We start from the raw sequence: 19308 nt of genomic DNA, 5'->3' as shown, positions 1-19308 counted from the left end.
ACACAGCTGAGAGACTTAACAGCAGTCTAAAGCAGGAAAAACAAAAAACAAAAAAAAAATCTGCACTTAAAGACAGCTTTTGTGAATATTCCAATCAGATGAAAGAAAAAGAGAAAGTAGAAGAAAAAAGAAGAAAGACAAAGAACACAAAACCGAAAACCTGAGACATGTGGGCACTATTACACAAACAAATATCTGAGTCTTGGGGTCTCAGAAGAGGGAAAGTATAAAATATATGTAAAACAATAACCCTAGACATCCCTAATCTTGGCAAAGATACAGCCATTTAGGTTCAGGAGTCCCAAAAGACCTAACCCATTTTTGGTATTTTTAATGAACCTGACAGTTCCTGCTCAGCAAACTGAACATACGCTTATGTTCTGCCTGGTGTTCTGCCTGTTGTCTTGTCCTGCCTAACCAGCAGCAAGGGTTTCAACCAGTTACCTTTGTTCCACTGCTGCCCTGCTGGCCTCCATGCAATTTAAGATTGTAGTCTGTGTGATGCGGAAACCAATCACAAATGTGAAAAGAGGGATTTTATTATATCTGATGCATGTTCTTTTGGAGAATGGACTTTTATTCACCTTATATTCCATAATAATCTCATTGTAAGAATGATGATAGCTCTTTCTCGAGTTTGTGTTCCTTCTAGTGCTAACTGTAAATAGGAACATGGTGGAAAGTTGGGTTGGTGAGGAGTAAGACTTGCCACTGTGTTAAAAATAATGAGCCAGGACTAGGCTAGAAAGGTGCTTGCTTTGGTTTTTTTTCTACTTGTCTTGTTAGTTCTCATTGCAACAAAAGCAGTAGAGATTTCTGGGGAATATAAAAATGACACACCCCAATCTGTATTCACTGACAGAGCTGACCTAGGATAAAGCCTGTGCCTCACTGTTTCAAGAGGAAAAAAAGTCCTGGCGGTGACTCCAGTGTGCGTTCTGTATGGAGACCAATCCAATAGCTTTTGGGTCTTCAGATTTTGTTTTGTTTAGGACAGTGGTTCTCAACCTTCCTAATGCCTTTAACACAGTTACTCGTGTTGTGGTGACCCCAACCATAACATTATTTGTCACTGCTTCATGACTGTAACTCTGCTGCTGTTATGAATCAAAATGTAAATATCTGGATTTTTGATGGTCATAGGTGACCCCTTTGAAAGGGTTCTGTGGGCCTAAAGGAGCAGAGAACCACTGACTTAGATGGCCTTGGGCAACTATAAGTGCTTAAGTGCCTCTGCCTTCTGGGACAAAACTCTTAATGCCTTAAAGGAAATTCAAATGACATCCATGATCCTATTCTCTTAAGGTAGTGAAGATAAGAAGAGAATTACTTTCGGGTTGAGTCTGAAGACATGATGCTGTCCTCCTGTGGAGCCCGGGTGTCATTGTCAGCTCCTCCCCTGTTAGACCTAAGAAGGCACAATGCAGGCTAGCAAAACCAGATAGGATCCAAGCTTTCTCTCATTTTCCTGTGGAAGAAAGGACCAATTTTCCACAGAAAATACACCTGTTTCATCTGTTTCTCTATTAATGCCTTCAATTGGTTTTATTAGGCTGTAAGGCATGTGGGTTTGTGGTAAAGCCTTAAATGGTCATCTAATGAATGACTTGCAGTAGACACTTTACAGTGGTCTTCTTTTCTAGTGTGCAGTACAGGGTTAATACCTCCACTTGTGTGTGTATAGAAGTAACATCACGCTAAAGATTATTATTAAACTTATTTATTCACTGTACATCCGAATATCAGTCCCTATCTTCTCCCTCATACAGACCCTCTCCCCATTCCTCACTCCCATTCTCCCTTGAAAAGGGGAGCCCCCTCTCTAGGTATCACCCACCACCACCACCCCCACCCCAGCACATGAAGTAACTGCAGGACTAGGCATATCCTCTACCATTGAGGCCAGATAAGGTGGCCCAGTTAGAGGAACAGGCTCCACTGGAGATTGTTTCTTAAAACTGGCTTCCATTCAGGAAATTTTATTCTCTGGCTCACTGTTTTGTAGGAAATAAAGTTCTTTGGAAAAGCAGTGCTGTGAAATGAGGAGCTAGCTGGTGTTTGCAGCTCAGCCGGTGAAGGTGGTGCTGGGTTCCCCGCAGGACTGAGTGTTGAGATCAGCGGCCTCCCTGGTTAATACCTTCACTACAACTTTATGAGGGCTTGCAGACGGGACATCCAGATAGTTATAAAGCAAAAGAACTGCTGTGTTATTAAATTTTCATGTTATACACCACAATAACTAATACATAGCTGCATCCAGACAGAAGAAAGGAATAATTCCTGGTCATATAATGGCATTAGCTTTCAGAAAGCTCACGATGGTGATTTGGCAAATAGGACTGTCACAGCCAAGAAGCAAATGGGAAACTAGGAGACACCTTCTCATGAGAGTAATTACCTTAGGAGGTGTTCAAAATTGGAGAGCAAATGGGAGCAAATGGGAGTGAAATAGAATAAGTCACTGTCACTGAATACTAAAATTTTGTTGACTGTAGTAGAGTAAGCAAAGAGTAACCTGACAATACCTCTGACAGAGTTGCATGTGCACCTTTACAAGCTGTTCCATAGTAAGAACATTCTAAGAACTCTAACTATCTACTTTAAGGTTATCTTTAAAATGGCCACACATGACAATAGTCTGATATTCATATAGGCCCGTGTCAGACACACACACACACACACACACACACACACACACACACACACACACAGGAACACACACACACACATACACGCAGAAGCCTGAGGCTGAGTATCTTTCTGTAGCACTCTCCACCTTATTTTTCGAGATGGGTCTCTCTCTGGGACTGTAGCTCATCTATTGGCCAGATTGGCTGCAGGAAGGCACCAGGAACCTGCCTCTCTCTGTCTCTCCCCAGCATTAAGAATCAGTGAAGTATTCCGACTGACTAATAACCACCCACATTAGGTGTGAAATATTTTTAAAATCACACTTTTACAAAACAATCTTGGCTTAATTTTTGTTTGTTTATGCCTGTATTACTTGTATGTGAAGTTGGACTATGAAAGTTAGAAAACCATTTGTCTCATCTATGTGACACAGGGTAAGGGTGAAAGAAAAGCTTTGCAATAAGTTCAGATAGCCACTGAGAACTTCCGTTTGGTTCACTGACATCAACTGGAGACATTTTCACATTAAAGCAAATACAAGTATTACCAGAGTAAAAGACAAAACTCACATGAATTGCAAGAAAACAGATTTTAATTTAAATGTAAAATGTTCTGTCTTTGGGAGGTACCTTTTTTTCTTTTACTTTGTATTGGTTCTTTGTGAATGTCACATCACCGCTCCAATCCCACTCATCTCCCCAACCCTTGCAACCTCCCCTCCAAAAGAAAATAACAAGAAATAATAAAAAAAAAAAAACTAAACCGAAATACTGTCATGGAAGGTGCAGTGTGGCCCAGTGTGTGCACAGTACACCCTTTTGTCTGCACATCTTTCCTTGTAAGTGTTCGCTGCAGCCAGCTATTGGCTTGGCGTGAGGCCTCTGGCTTCTGCTGCATCTTCAGTACTGAATCCTCACTGGGACTCCTCTCAGACATCCTTGGTTGCCCTGGGTCATGGAGCTTCTGCAGTTTTGGATCTGCAGGGCTGGCTCTTTCATGTGCTCCAGCAGCTCATACATGAGGTAGATGTTAGGGTGGGCCAACTCAAACCCCTGAATATGGGCCTGGATGGTAGCTGAGTTGGTCAGCCTGGAAGCTCTCCTGACCCCACCATCACACCACCGGGACAAGCTCCCCAGTACTGTCCCAGCCAGCTCACCAATGCTGCAGCTGACAAAGAACAAGGCTGGCTCTCCTGCTTTCATGACTTCAGGGCCAGTTCACCTGCACCCCACCCATGCCACCACAAACCAGTTCTACTGTGTTGCCCAGTCAAGGTGCAGGGCCAGCTCTCCCAACTGCTGCAGCTGGTGGGGACAGCTCTCCCATGGTCACACCCTGTGAGGCTCACCTGTGCCCTCATCACTAGGGTCAGCAGGGCCAGCTTGGAAAGCCATCTTTATATGGTTTCTTAGGATTTCATTCTACACTATACCTGAACATTTGGGGGATCATGAATCAGAGTATCTCCATAATCACTCTTCATGTTTTTGGCACCCTAGAAACTAGAAAGAAACCCTCTAAGTGATGGAACCTCTAGCCTGCCTTCTTTTTCATATCTGAGTTGGATTTATAACAACTCAAAGGTCAGTGGTCTACATTATAGCTTGTCTGTTGGAGTGTTTTAGTTCACTTGTACTGGAATTATCATTCTACTTATTGTGTTAACGAGTCATATTCTCTTACTTAGTCCTTTACCAGCTTGGAGAAATCCATGAGTTTATATGGTTTTCTTTTTAAAGAACACTTTAGAAAGGAATACTGTGATTATGAAAATGTCTTGTGTGATACTTTTCATTTATAAAGAAGTTCACATAAAAGCTGCTTAGGAATCAGAATTGGAAATCACATTCCTTTCTCTGTTAGAGTCAAATCATAATGGTATCATTATGTGCTAAGTGAATTGACAAGCAAACCACAAGTATTCTCACATAAAAAGATGACATCTTGATGGAAATTAAAATCAAGCAAAACAAGGTGATCACTGACAAGGTGAGACTAAGACACAAGCTTAGTGACTGAGACGCCAAGATAACCTGCATTCATCCAGCACCCAGTGTGTTAAAAATTTCAGTTTTCTGATGTGAAAGAGGAGTAAGATGAAGGCCTCATCAAGACTCTAGAATTCTAAATGTATTTGACTAAAGCAGGTGTTTTTGAAATTGCATGTTAAACATAAGAACTGGGCCAGGCAAGATGGGTCATCAGTTAAGAGCACATGCTGCTCTTGCAAGGGACCCAAGCTCAGCTCCTAGAACCCTCTGTTCAACTCCGTGACTGTCCACACTCAGATTTACACACCCATAAAGACATTTACACAGGCACATGATCTAAAAGTAACAAAAACGTTAGTGCTTGTGGGCAGATTTTGTACATGGAATATCACTAGGAATGGCTTTACTACTCAATATTGGTTCTGTCTAATTCAAGTCCAATATTCTAATGGCTTTTTCTTAGTAACTAATTTGGTAATCACTGTAACCACCTTCTGTGTATGGTTACTACTTCTGTTTAAGCTTCTGCGTGATTATGCTTTGCTCTGAGTTTTTAAACTTTTAGTAAGAATAATTGCATTTCACCTTTTCCTTGGAAAATATATATTATTTAATGGATTTACATATCTATGTTCATAATAAACTCTAGTCATAATCAGCTAGACACCCAGGAAACAACTAAGAAGAACAGTCTTCTTCTACCTTTGGTATGTATACAAGACTCCAGTTACAGGTACCTGGGCTAGGAAGCTAGATTACAAGTATTCTTGAATTGGATGCTAATACAAAGTATTGCCTCATGTGTGCCCTTCAGTGTATGTGGCAAAGGGCACCACTTCTGACCTTCCAGTAGCCTGGATGCCTGGACAAACACAAGAAAGTCAATTGATTCTTTTTTGTTGACAAGGCTTTATCATATACCTTAACATATAAACACATTACCAAAAAGTGTTGTATGTAATATAAAGAAACTTTAATGACAAGCACTATGAAGTTGATACCGCATTAATTAATATACCAACAATTTAAATAAATGTTGCCCTTACCTTCATAAGTACTTATTCATAAATTTATGTCAGCATCCATCTACTGGTGGCAGAACTATGGAGTAAGTATTCATCTATTTATTAAGCCTGTCATTTGTGGCCCAACCTGAGGCCTCAAGGTGTTTGAGGCTCCATACCCTGACTACAACCTCTATTGGAGTTTCACTCTTGCCATTTCAATGTTGGCATATTTTGTATGGCAAACACGTCTGAAGATATCAAATTACTAACTTTAAATATGCCTATTTTCAAAAATACATCCTCACTAAATACTTCTTTTTTACGTATATGATCCAAATTCATTGGCATGAGCGTTGTGTAAAATCTTTCCCACATATTTGTATTGTTCTCTGTGAGACATCTATTGTGAGCATGGCTACAGGCTGTCGTTTTTGTCTGCCATCCAGCACTTGCTAGCCAAGTGTTGTGTGCTAGTCTTGGTGTCAGCCACCAGGGGAGGGGACATCTGTACTGCAGCCAGTCGGGTTTGTTACTCCCTTGAAATTAAAAGCATATGAAACAGATACAGCTTCTTAAGGTTTTTTTCTTTATAAATAACATAAACTTAAATAACAAAACAATAAAATTCAAATACAACTTAAAGTAGAGTTTAATGCTGTAATCACAGAGGGGAAGTAAGCATGATTATCTGTGGGAAGAGCATTACTAAAAGTTGTGTTCCCAAATGTGATTTATACAAAAGATAGATTTACTTGAAAAAATGTAAAGATTTCTGAAATTTATTTTAAGGGATTATAAAATATTATTTTGTGGTGAGATGAAATACAATATTATCATCATTATTGCTATTTTATATACAGATTTTTAAAACATCCTGTTAGCAATACCTTTTCAATTTGAGTGGATTTTGTTCATATTAATCAGTACAGGCATGTTCCAAGCCTGTGATTTTGTAAAACCACCTATAGATTCTATTCTATAATAAAATGTTGAGAACATTCATTTTTCCGGATTATAGTTCTCACTGGAAAGCTTTCAAACACTGCTCATCGTCTGTAGTTTGTGTGGGGCTTGATCATCTGACAAAGCATCCCAGCAGCCTTTAGGTCTGACATACCTTATATAACATCATCTGCATTATTAATATTATTATAGCAGCCATTTTATAAGCAGATAGTGATATTAAATATTCATTATCAGATAGTCAAATCTAACATACTCTTAAGGGTAAATTAATTTAAGAAAAATATCACGTCACTAACATCATGATTGTACAACCACTTTTACAACTTTTTACAACCTTTACTAAATCTGATTTTTGTGTATATTCTTCAAATCTTTCTTTAATGCAGTCTTTTAAAATAAACAAAAATGCGCAAGTCCAGCTTGATCAGTTTTCAGTAGTTTTCCAGCCTTTCTTGGTTACTGAGAGAGAGAGAGAGAGAGAGAGAGAGAGAGAGAGAGAGAGAGAAGAAAAGTCCACTGGAAAGAAATCTCCCTGCTGAATGAAACTGGTTTCTCAAATACCATGTACACTTAGGTTATTGCCATAGGAAGAAAATGGGCTGTTTTTTGTTCTTTCTTCGTTTTCTTCCCTTTGACAGGAAGCCCCTTTTGATTTAAGGCAACGAACATTTCCCCTCCGCTGTGTGTCCATTTAGCTGATGCATAGGTGTTATAATGGTTTTCCAGAATCAGTTCTTTGAAGTTGCAATCCTCATTGCATTCTTTCTGATAAAAACAAGCCAAAAAACAAACACGATTATTAAAGCAAATTCTGGAGGAGAATCAAACTAACCACAAGCAGATGATGGTCTGTGGAGGTGAGATTCATGTGATTTATTTTAACCTCAGACTGAGCAGATCTGACGTGGTTTAGTGGTTTTACTTATGGCACATATTGCCGTAGGCCAAAAGCATTTTAAGTTTAACAAAAAAAATAATAATACAAAACACATTTAGTTATGTCCAGTTGGGCAGTACATTTCTACTCTTTTTAATGTTGGCGTCCCCAAATCTCTTCATTCTCTATCCACCAGATATTTACTGTAGAGGGGGTAGCTTCTCTCTCCTGCAGGTGAGGGACTCTTTAGTAAATTTGACTTCACTTTCTACCATGTTACCCTCAATTGTAACAAAAGTAAACAGTTACTTAGTTTGATCATCCATGCAGAGATGTGTGCTCATGTGATTGAGCCTCTATTCTGTCGTTTGCCTACCTAGGCATGATTCCACAGAGCTACAAGAACACAATGGGAAATGGCCTTTGCTTTACTACAGTGGGATGAGCTGTCACATACTGCCATCATACTAAAGTGGAAACGGTGTGAGTGCTTAGCGTTCAAAGACCATAGCTGGGAGACTGATGTTGATAAATGAACTGAACGATTCAAAATTTTTCCCAAGAATTTTCATGTCAGCAAGGTGCAAATTGGGTGGATTCTAACAGAAAGAGCTTTAATTCTCAGAGATGCAGAGTTTAGGTTCCAAGTGCCAATAGTGCACAAGGGATTCAGAATTGGCAGGATCCCTAGGGATCAGTCATTCCAAGCCATCTTACAGATGAAGCATCTAACATCCAGGTAGCTTTAAATAAAAATCTCAGGTCATACAGAAAGTAGTTTGCCTTAGTGCTGGAGTAAAGAGTGGTTAATGGGATAGTCCACTGGCACCGCTGGAATAACACGAATTCCAGTTTTCAGAAAAGCAGATAATTTTGATAGAGTAGGTTTGAACAATAACTTATCAGTTATTAATACCTTTGCATAGAGTTTCCCTTCCTTGTTCATGGCAAGATAGTATTCACTTTCCACCCCTTTGATTGCCACAATTCCAACTGCCACGGTCCTGATTTCCATGATGTCTGCAAGGAATCACACAAGCATATATCATTACTCACTAATCTGGAGACATATTTCCCTAACACACGGCCACAAACAGCAGAGTGATCATGAAACACAGAACTGCAAACTGATACAGGTATTACATGGAGAAGGACATTTACTACATGTTCTGAGTTATCCTTTAGAGCAATACTTCAAATCTACCATAGTGACAATGTAGTTAATATTTGCTGGATTCATAACATAAAAGTATCCCTCCTGTGTATGAAGTTGCCCAGTCATCATCACACACTGTAGGGCAGGCATCCTTGCTACAGCCACTTCATTGATGAGGATCTGAGAATACAGAGAAGTAAGTAATCTACCAAAGCCTGACAGCTGCTAAATGGTGAAATACAAAAAGGAAGGATACACCTAACAATGTTGCTCTTCATGTTTGTCTATATTTATCTTAAAAATTATTACTGATAAATAGTTCTTGACTTCACTGAAAATGACTATCTTTAAAATTACAACTTAAGCAATTATAAATTATAGCAAGTAGAACCAACTATCTTTTAAAATGATTGTTTTAAACTTAATGATTTAATGCACAGAGATGATTCAAAATTTAATCATAAAAATCATATTAACATAAGATTATATACTTTGTAATTAACTTCTTAATCTTTGTGGAATTTATTCTACTAAACAGGTACTTTACAATGTTAGCCAAGTATCCTCTTTTACTATATATGATATAGAGGACTGGAGCCTCGCTTAGCCATCATCAGGGAAGCGTCTCACAGTAGATGGAAATGAACACAGCGATCACTCTAGGGCAATGAGCAGAAAGTGAGAGACTTTGGAGCACTTCATCAAACCCCTCCCTTCAGGGCTCAGGGCTCTATGATGACGATGTAGAAAGATTGTAAGAGCCAGAGCGAATGAATGACTCCAAAGAAATAGCTTCTTCTAGACACAGCAGGACTGATTCAGAGATGAACTCACAGAGACTGTGCACAGAGCCTGCACAGGGAAGCCAGATGGATTCTCAGCAACTGGGAGGCAGGGAATAAACATGGGCTCCCACCCCTAACCAACAAGCTATCTCTAATTGATACCCATTGCCAGTGGAGCCTCACTAGGTATACAAACCACACATTAGGATAGGTCCCACACCCTGGAGTAGTTGGCTAACACAAAATGAACTCAGTGGTATTTTTGCAGACATTTTGTCTTATTCTGCTTTGGGTGTTTGTTTGTTTGTTTGTTTGTTTTGTCCTCTTGGTCTTTTGCTGGTATATTTTGGGTTTTGTGGGTTTGTGGAGGATTTGTGTGTGTGTGTATGTGTTTGGTTGTGTTTGTTTTTGTCTATTTTTAAAAGAGAAAAAGAATATGGAGTTGGGTGGGTGGGCAGGTAGAGAAGATCTGGGAGGAGTTGGAGGAAGGGGAAGTGTGATCATGCCTAGTCAGGATTTGTCATGTGTGTGAACAGCAGTAGTCAGAGGTACCTAGTACAGCAGCACAGCGGAAACACTGGCATCTGAGAAGCAAAGGCAAAGGAATGTGTATTAGAAGTATTTGTGAAGTGTTGTTAAATGCATGAAATCCTGTAACTTTAGGAAACAAATTAAAAACTTGAAATCACAAGCACTCCTGTAGAAACACCTTACTTGAAAGAAAAGAAAGCTTTCTGGAGAACACTGGCCTGAAGAGGCTATGGAAACTTTACACATCAATGACAAGCTCACGACAGGGTACGTACAGTCACACAACAGTCAGCAGATTTTCCCTAGAGCCACTGCCATGCCAGGCTCAATTCAGAGACAAGCACCTGCCTCAGGCTCTTATGTAACAGTTGTCCGCAAACCGTAACTGTTGAATGACAGTTACTGGTCCTGTGATATGTGGGCTCTGTGCCTTTTAGGACCAGTCATATCACCTTGTCCCCAGAAGCTCCTCTATTCCTCCCTCCACCCCCACCCACCATGTCCCTTGTCCACCTCTTTGTTGTTGTTGCTCTTTGACACCAATCAGTGGTAAACACTGTTAATCTTATCAGGATAAAAAAACAAAAAAGAATTGTAAGGGTTTTTTGCTTCAAATGGGATAAGAATATGCTTGAAATAGCTAAGTACTTGTATTTTTAATTGCCTGACAATAAAAAAAAAAAGGATTTTTTCATACCAGGAAATGAGCAGACCTAAAGTCATTCGGTGGGATAGCATTAAGAAGCACGATGGGGAACCAGCCCTGATTGTCTGGTCTGTAACACCCTGTCTGCTGGGCCCTGTGAAATCAAGAAACCTGGAAATTGAAAGTATTAAAGCTTGTTTGTGCACAGGCAGAGTGGGGATGCACTTCTTTCCAACAGCTATAAAAACCTGTGGGGTCCTCAACTGTCCAGACTTCTGGAACTTAGCCTCCACCCTAAAACAAGAGTTTGAAAGATTTTCAGAAAATATAAAAACATGTAACTTACAGATATTTTATCTACCAGAATAACTTAATTGTTCTTGACATTTTAATATACAATAAATAAAAGGTACATATGCTTTCTTATATAAGGCAAATATAAGATGGCATCTTTCTGTGGATCGATATTTCTATTTACAAATTAACTCACTCATCCCCAATGAGATGAAGCACATTACATTACATAGATGCACCAGACCTTTAACATAATGAGAGAGAGAGAGAATGAAACATAAAAATTAAGACAATATATAATGTATATTACCCATTAACCTAGCCAATAACACCTTCAGACATTACTTAGGTGTCTAGCTTATACACTAATAACTTTTCTATTTCCAAAATTCCACCATTCCACCTTTTTGCCTGTTTAATCTTGTGTCACATTTGAAACCCTGGGATTCGTCGCTATACTTAAACAAAATTCTCCCACTATCTACTTGTGAAATTTCAAGTACTCCTTTAATCCTGCACTCTCTCTCTCTCTCTCTCTCAATACTGATACTAGCTCCATGTTATTGTCAGGAGCTTCATGATTTAGAGTCCTATAACTTTCCCTTTCAAAATTATTTCCAATAGTTATGTGGAAACATGTTCTACTCCAGTGTATTAATATTTATTTCCTAACACTTTTTAAAGCATTATGCTGGAAGGTTTCAAGGGAAGCACATATAAATATAGATAGAATAATACACATTTCAAAAATGAAAAAAGTAGTTTGATGGTTAGACTAATTAGACCATTTAATTTTATCTTTGATCAAGTATACCTTTTGTACACATTAAAACTAAGAACTAAAAACAAAAAACAAAAAACCCTAAGAACTAAAAACAACAACAAAATCCCACAATTTTAATGTTAAATAACAAACTTTTAGGATATTCTATCAGGATCGTCTTGAGCAAGAAATCTTAACAACTGAATATTTATATTACCTTTAAGGGAAAAGATTTAATTTAACAATAAATTTTATTTAAATGCATGCTTGCAAAATGATATTTAGTATCTCTAAAAGAACAAAGAAGTTTAAATGACAATATAACAAAAATCATTAAAAGTAGATAAGCTATCTGAAGAAATGATAGCAAAAGAGCAGATGAGAGAAAAAGTGCCTCATCCTGTCACTGAAGAAGGAACAGTCTTGAGGGCCCCCTCACAGCTATTAGCATGAGCAAACCTGACAGCTCATGCACACCACTGGCAAAGATGCAACCCAGCCCAGACTCCTCCTGGGTAGTGGGAACGCAAAGTGCAGCCAACTTGGAAGACACTTGGGCGGATGGTTTCCTAGAAACTGAACACACAGATGCTGTATGCCAAGGCACTTACTCTACTGAGTGGAAGCCATATGGGTTCACACAGAAATCTGAACACAGATGTTTAAAGCAGCTTCACTTATAAGAGCTAGAAATGAGAAGCAACCAAAGTGTTCAAGAGGGGATGAATGGCCCAACTATGCTTACATACATACACTGGAATATTGTTTAGTGTTTTTAGAACTCAAATATCAGGCCACAAACAACAACAACAACAGCAGCAAGACCCTTACATGAGCATTGATGTGAAAGCAGGGAATTTTAATCAGTGGACTATTGTATAGAACTACAACAGATACATTTTATTATGCATTTGTCAAATTCATGCAATTGCACAGCATAGCAAACTAATATATATTCAAATATTGTTTCATCAGTGCTAGAAAATGTTCACCATTCTAAGACATTAAACATAGTGGAACCTGAGTAACCCTGCTCTCTGTGCAGATTGTCTGCAAATATATAGCTGTTGTGACTGAAAAATAATATGTTTTAAAATTGCAACTTAAATTTTTGAAGTTGTACTCTTAAGACTTTCATTTATTGTATACAATGATTGACTATAAGGAGACTACTATACAAACATCTTAATTATTTATTCTTGTCCCAGATACACAGAGCATATGGAGTTAGTTTGTTATAAATATTGTCTTTGGTGATAGGTTAAGACCTGCCTATCAAGTGAATTATTTCTTTTTGTAATATATAAACAATAGGGTCATAATGCAAATACACATCGGCAAGTGTAGAAAACACAAGTCCTCTATGTTTGTGAAGATCACTATTACAATTGCAAGTGCGCTTATCTCTCAAGTACAGAGTGGAACATGAGATTCAGTGACATTTTAGAAACGAGTTGATGACATTAATTATGCAGTCATCAAAATGCTTTGATATGAGTAGAGTGACTATCAAAATTCATTTTTCAGATTTTCTCTTTCTGCAAGGATAAGATAAATGATACCCAGCAACATATGCCAACCGCTTAAATTCATGGAATGGAAAATCAATTTTGTAGGAATTCAAAACCAAGAAATGTTTTCTGTGGTAAAGAAGGGTAAAAGGATCTGAGTAATGATAGAGCCTCATATGATAGGTAAGGCTAATGTGTAAATGAGATGAGCATGCAGCACAGTTGAAGAAAGACCAGCATAGTCAAGGTCATGGAAGCTAACATGCAAATTAGAACTATCTAGCCTAGGAAGTGTAAACAATGGAACAGAATACTAACTTGAGGAATTTGAATTTGTATTTATAAACAACAGGGACCCTCAGAGCTCCCAGGGACTAAACCATCAACCAGTATACATGGATTGATCCATGGCTCCCACTACATAGAGCAGAGGACTGTCTGGCATTAGTGGGAGGAGAGGCACTTAGTCCTTTGGAGGCTTGATGCCCCAGAGAAGGGGGATGCTAGAGGGGTGAGGCAGGACTTGGTCGGGGAGCACCCTCTTATAGGCAAAGGGGAGGGTTGGGGGATTCGTGGAGGGAAGACCAGCAAAGGGATAACATTTGAAATCTAAGCAAACAAAATGATGAATACATTTAAAAATAATAAACAAAAGAAAAAATGGGGCATCCCTTCAGGTTTGCTGGATTTTTTAAATTTGTATTTCAATTGTTATCCCCTTTCCTGGTTCCCCCACCCCAGAACACCCCCTATCCCATCCCCCTCCCCCTGCTTTTATGAGGATGTTCTCCCACCCACCCACCTACCCACTCGCACCTCCCCTCCCTGACATTCCCCTACCTGGGGCATCGAGCCTTCACAGGACCAAGGGCCTCTCCTCCCATTGACACTCCACAAGGCCATCCTCTGCTACATATGTGGCCGGAGCCATGGGTCCCTCCATGTGTACTCTTTAGCTGGTGGTTTAGTCCCTGGGAGCTCTAGGGGATCTGGTTGGTTGATATTGTTGTTCTTCCTATGGGGTGGCAAACCCCTTCAGCTCCTTAAGTCCTTTCTCTAACTCCTCCATTGGGGACCCCGTGTTCAATCCAATGGTTGGCTGAGAGCATCCACCTCTGTATTTGTCAGGCTCTGGCAGAGCCTCTCAGGAGACAGCTATATCAGGCTCCTATCAACAAGCACTTCATGGCATCCACAATAGTGTCTGGGTTTTGTGACTATTTATGGGATGGTGAGGAAGTCTCTGGATACCCTTTCCTTCAGTCTCTGCTCCACACTTTGTCTCTGTATTTTCTCCCATGAGTATTTTATTCCCCCTTCTAAGAAGGACTGAAGCATCCACACTTGGTCGTCCTTCTTGAGCTTCATGTGGTCTGTAAATTATAGCTTGGCTATTCTGAACTTTTGGCCTAATATCCACTAATCAGTGAGTGCATACCATGTGTGTCTTTTGTGACTAGGTTACCTCACCCAGGATGATATTTTCAAGTTTCATCAATTTGCCCAAGAATTTCATGAGTTCATTGTTTTTAATAGCTGAATAGTACTGTGTTGTGTAACTTTACCACATTTTCTGTATCCATGCCTCTGTTGAGGGACATCTGGGTTCTTTCCAGCTTCTGGCTATTATAAATAAGGCTGCTATGAACACAGTGGGGCATGTGTCCTTATTGCATGTTGGAACATCTTTTGGGTTATATACCCAGGAATGGTATTGCTGGATCCTCCGGTAGTACTATGTCCAATTTTCTGAGGAATCGCCAGTCTGATTTCCAGAGTGGTTGTACCAGCTTGCATCCCACCAACAATGGAGGAGTGTTCCTCTTTCTCCACATCCTCACCAGCATCTGCGGTCACCTCAGTTTTTGATCTTAGCTATTCTGACTGATGTGAGATGGAATCTCAGGGTTGTTTTGATTTGCATTTCCCTGATGACTAAGGATGTTGAACATTTCTTTAGGTGCTTCTTAACCATTTGATATTTCTCCGTTGAAAATTCTTTGTTTAGCTCTGTACCCCATTTTTAATAGGGTTATTTAATTCTCTGGAGTCCAACTTCCTGAGTTTTTTATATATTGGGTATTAGCCTCTATCAGATATAGGATTGGTAAAGATCGCTTCCCAATCTGTTGGTTGACATTTTGTCCTATTGACAGTGTCCTTTGCCTTACAGAAGCTTTGTAATTTTATGAAGTCCCGTTTGTCTATTGTTATCTTAGAGCATAAACCATTGGTGTACTGTTCAAGAAATTTTCCCTTGTGCCCATGTGTTTGAGGCTCTTCCCCACTTACTTTTCTATTAGTTTCTGTGTATCTGGTTTTATGTGAAGGTGTCCTTGATCCACTTAGTTTTGAGCTTTGTGCAAAGAGATAAGAATGGATTGATTGGCATTCTTCTATAAGCTGCCCACCAGTTGAACCAGCACCATTTGTTGAAAATGTTGTCTTTTTTTCCACTGGATGATTTTAGCTCCTTTGTCAAAGATCAAGTGACCATAGGTTTGGGTTCATTTCTGGGTCTTCAATTCTATTCCACTCTTCTGGTTTGTAATTTAAAGAGTGTCAGTGTGAGAGTAGATGGGATGACTTAGCAAGAGCAGATGCTTACCTCCAGCTGACATCCATCCCAAGGTGAGGGAGAGAACCAACTCCCAGCATGCCTCTGACCACTGTACCCATGCAAGGCAAACTTGTCCCCACCCCCTACACATAGATAAGTAGATAAATGTAGTCAAAAAAATTTTTTAAAAAGAAAAATGTCAAGCTAGAGATCCCCTGGAGGGAACCAGAAGGGATATGAATTTCAGTTGAGAAGCTAAAAGGTGCCTGCGCTCGGGTGCTGATTGGTGCCATTCTGACCCTTGGACGTTATTGTGATTGTTTTTATAAATTGTTCATTTTTTTTCCAAAATGACTTGGCCTAAATTTCTAATGCACTAAGTTTATGTAGTTATACTTCACTTACACAATTCTTTGTTGTAATCAATAATATTCTAGAATGTAAAGTGATATCTGGGCCAGAATCCTGTCTGAAGCCAGTCTTCCTCGATCCATTTTTATCTCTCCTAGAGTTTTTGGTTACAATTTCTCTGTGTGTTGTAAGTCTCAAGTATTTGTGCTATGAATATCTCTGGCTAGTTTATAAGCCTCTGTAAATGTGGTTTATAAATAGAAACTCCGTGCACATGCATCCAGAAACAGTCAATGTGCTTCTAAATGCCCTGAGACTTTGCTAATGCGTTTCAAACTATTAGGTTTCAAATGGTGAATTACATACACAAATAATAAACTGTGAACAGTCTTTGTTTCACTAGGCTGACAGCTTTAATTAAAGAATACAGCTATTAATAACTTGTAGTTTTATCCTACTTTTTTTGAGCATGGACACAATTATGAAGACAGCAAAGATGTTTTAAACAAGTGTCCCTTTTGACATGAAAATCCTGTACCGCAGGTTCATATTTTTGCCATATCTTGCATGTACTTTGTCCAGTTACATTTTAGACATATATATATATGTATATATATATATATATATGTTTATTTGCTGTTGTACATTAAAGAACACTTGACTCAGCTTAGCTCTCTCCTCAATTTTCTGGTCACCTGTGGTCCCTCATCTCTTTGGTTTTTGGTTACAAAAATCCTCTTTAAATGTGTTCCCTTAGCAGAGCTACTTTAAGATTTGCATGGCACTATTTCCCAAGACTGCCCTACACAGTGGATCATATTAAATATGCGAAATTATGCAATAGAATTATTTTAGGGTTTTGTGCAATCTTTCTTTTGAAAGATCAGTCATTCTATAATAAATCACTGAGCTTATCATTTGATAGACATATTTCAGGTACTACACATTCTTGGGAATTCCTACAAAGTGAAAAATACTGAATTGTTTTCAAATAATATTAAAATCATTATATTTAATGAATAATGAAATGAGCATAACATTTTGTTTGCTAAATATTTGCTAATCACTAGTGTTAAACTTTAACACCAGTATGTTAATTTTAAAGCTCTAAATGCATTTTTAAGGACTTGTAATTTTCATAGACTGTAGACACAGTATCTAGGAACTGAAAGGATAGTTTCTCCAGCCTTCCTAATGGATAGAGTGTCCCACCCTTCCTGAAGACCTTCATTAAAAAGCATGTGGTTTCTTTTCACCAGTACCAAGTTTAACTCTTCCTCGATTGTCAAGGCCACTAGTGAGCAAGTTGTCTCAGGTCCAAGCCTACTGTGACTGTTGTAATTGTGGTGCAAACCTTAGCACTTCATCTCTTACCCTAGTCTGACTGCTGTTCCTCCCTCAGCCTCGAACCCCTCCTTGTATGGATTTACTCCACGGTCAGTACTCTCTTACCCAGCAGTAATGGCTCAGGACTGTGATTCCAATGCTGGGAGGCTGAGACAGGAAAACCACAAGTAGCATGGCAAGACCTCATCGGGTTGGTTTGGTTTTTTGTTTTGTTTTGTTTTTTTAGATTGGCATTTTATAATAACATGTAACTAGTGCTTCTTAACAACTTATTACATTGTTTTTGTGTTTGAGAGTGATTTTTAACCCACTGCTGAAAGTATATTCTATTCCAAGTTTTTTGTTTGTTTTTTTGTTTGTTTGTTTTTTATGTTTTGAATTTCAAACAAGAATTCAATTTTTTTAATGCAGCTGGAAATGCTTTGAATTTATAAGGAGATTTGATCCAACATTGATATTAGATTCTTGGAAACAGCAATCTCATTCTCCAGCATTATTTGTTGACTATCTTCCGTCCTTTCTTTATGGGTATGAAGGCTCTAGGCTGTTAGGGACGGCTTTGTCTGTTGATTTACTTATCATGCAGCTGTGTGTCAGTGTGTGTTGCTTCCCAGAAGGGAAGGCTCTGTCCTCCCACACCACCTACAGTCTTTCTTTTGCCCTTCCTCGTCCAGAATGACTCCCAGACTGTTCACCCGCTAGATTATTCACTTCAACCCAGCATTTTAACATGGCTTAGACTAAGACCAAGAGCTGTTGGTCATGGTCCCCCAAGTCATAGGCTGTTAGCTTATCTCATCCTTACATCACAGCCATCACAGCCTTTCTAATGATTATCTTCATTGCCTCATTATTTCAGAGTTTTGGATAAAGAAAAAATTAATTGCCCCTCTCTAACTAATCATGAAATTTATTTTCTTTAACAGTGTAAAACTTATGACTTATGAACAAATAAATTCCAAAATACTTTCTGTTTTACACAATTGACAGCTTATTAAATGAATGCAAATTAAAATATGAACATAATTGTAGAAAAGATGACAAAAACATGCCTCTGATCTAATTAGCATGTGTATATGTTTCTTAAAAGCTAGTTTGACAGTGCTAAGAGGAAAGTTCAGCTCTGAGTGCCTCCAAGAAGAAACGAGAGACCATACACTGCCTGCTTAACAGTGCACCAGAAAGCTCCAGAACAAAAGGAAGCAAATTCACCCAAGAGGAGTAGACAGCAGGAAATAATCAAACTCAGGGCTGAAATCAACCAAGTAGAAACAAAAAGAACTATACAAAGAATCAACCAAACCAGGAGCTGGTTCTTTGAGAAAATCAACAAGATAGATAAGCCCTTAACCAAACTAACTAGAGGGCACAGGGACAATATCCTAATTAACAAAATCAGAAATGAAAAGGGAGACATAACAACAGAAACTGAGGAAATTCAAAAAAATCATCAGATCCTACAACAAAAGTCTATATTCAACAAAACTGTAAAATATGGATGAAATGGACACTTTTCTAGAGAGATACCAAATACTAAAGTTAAATCAGGGTGAGATTAAACCATCTAAACAGTCCCATAACCCCTAAAGAAATAGACGCAGTCATTAAAAGTCTCCCAATCAAAAAAAGCCCAGGACCAGGTGGTTTTAGTCCAGAATTCTATCAGACCTTCAAAGAACACCTAACACTAATACTCTTCAAACTATTCCACAAAATAGAAACAGAAGCAGCAGTACACAATTCATTCTATGAAGCCATAGTTACACTTAGTATTCTCCCTTGGAGATGGAACAGTTTCTGTCTAATCAGGAACTTTTCATAATTTCCCTTCATAGAGAACTTCATAAGAGATTTTTTTTCTACTTCTATCATGTTTAATGTTCCAAATA

General features: G+C 38.7%; 2 protein-coding genes across 6 annotated transcripts in view; one reads left to right on the top strand and one right to left on the bottom strand.

The window, feature by feature from the left end:
- Positions 1 to 19308, top strand: part of Fam227b (family with sequence similarity 227 member B) — a 144414-nt gene that overhangs the window by 44173 nt on the left and 80933 nt on the right. The window lies entirely within an intron of this gene.
- Positions 6205 to 19308, bottom strand: part of Fgf7 (fibroblast growth factor 7) — a 55708-nt gene continuing 42604 nt past the window's right edge. Inside the window, exons 3-4 of the mRNA XM_021156378.2 lie at positions 8392 to 8495; positions 6205 to 7363 (exon numbers count right to left, since the gene is read on the bottom strand). Coding sequence (XP_021012037.1) covers positions 7169 to 7363; positions 8392 to 8495 — 299 coding nt within the window. The 3' untranslated portion in view covers positions 6205 to 7168. The remainder of the gene's footprint in view (positions 7364 to 8391; positions 8496 to 19308) is intronic.

Source organism: Mus caroli, chromosome 2 (genome assembly GCF_900094665.2).
Source record: "Mus caroli chromosome 2, CAROLI_EIJ_v1.1, whole genome shotgun sequence".
Classification (NCBI taxonomy): Eukaryota; Metazoa; Chordata; class Mammalia; order Rodentia; family Muridae; genus Mus; species Mus caroli.
This window is presented reverse-complemented; position numbering and strand designations above follow the sequence as displayed.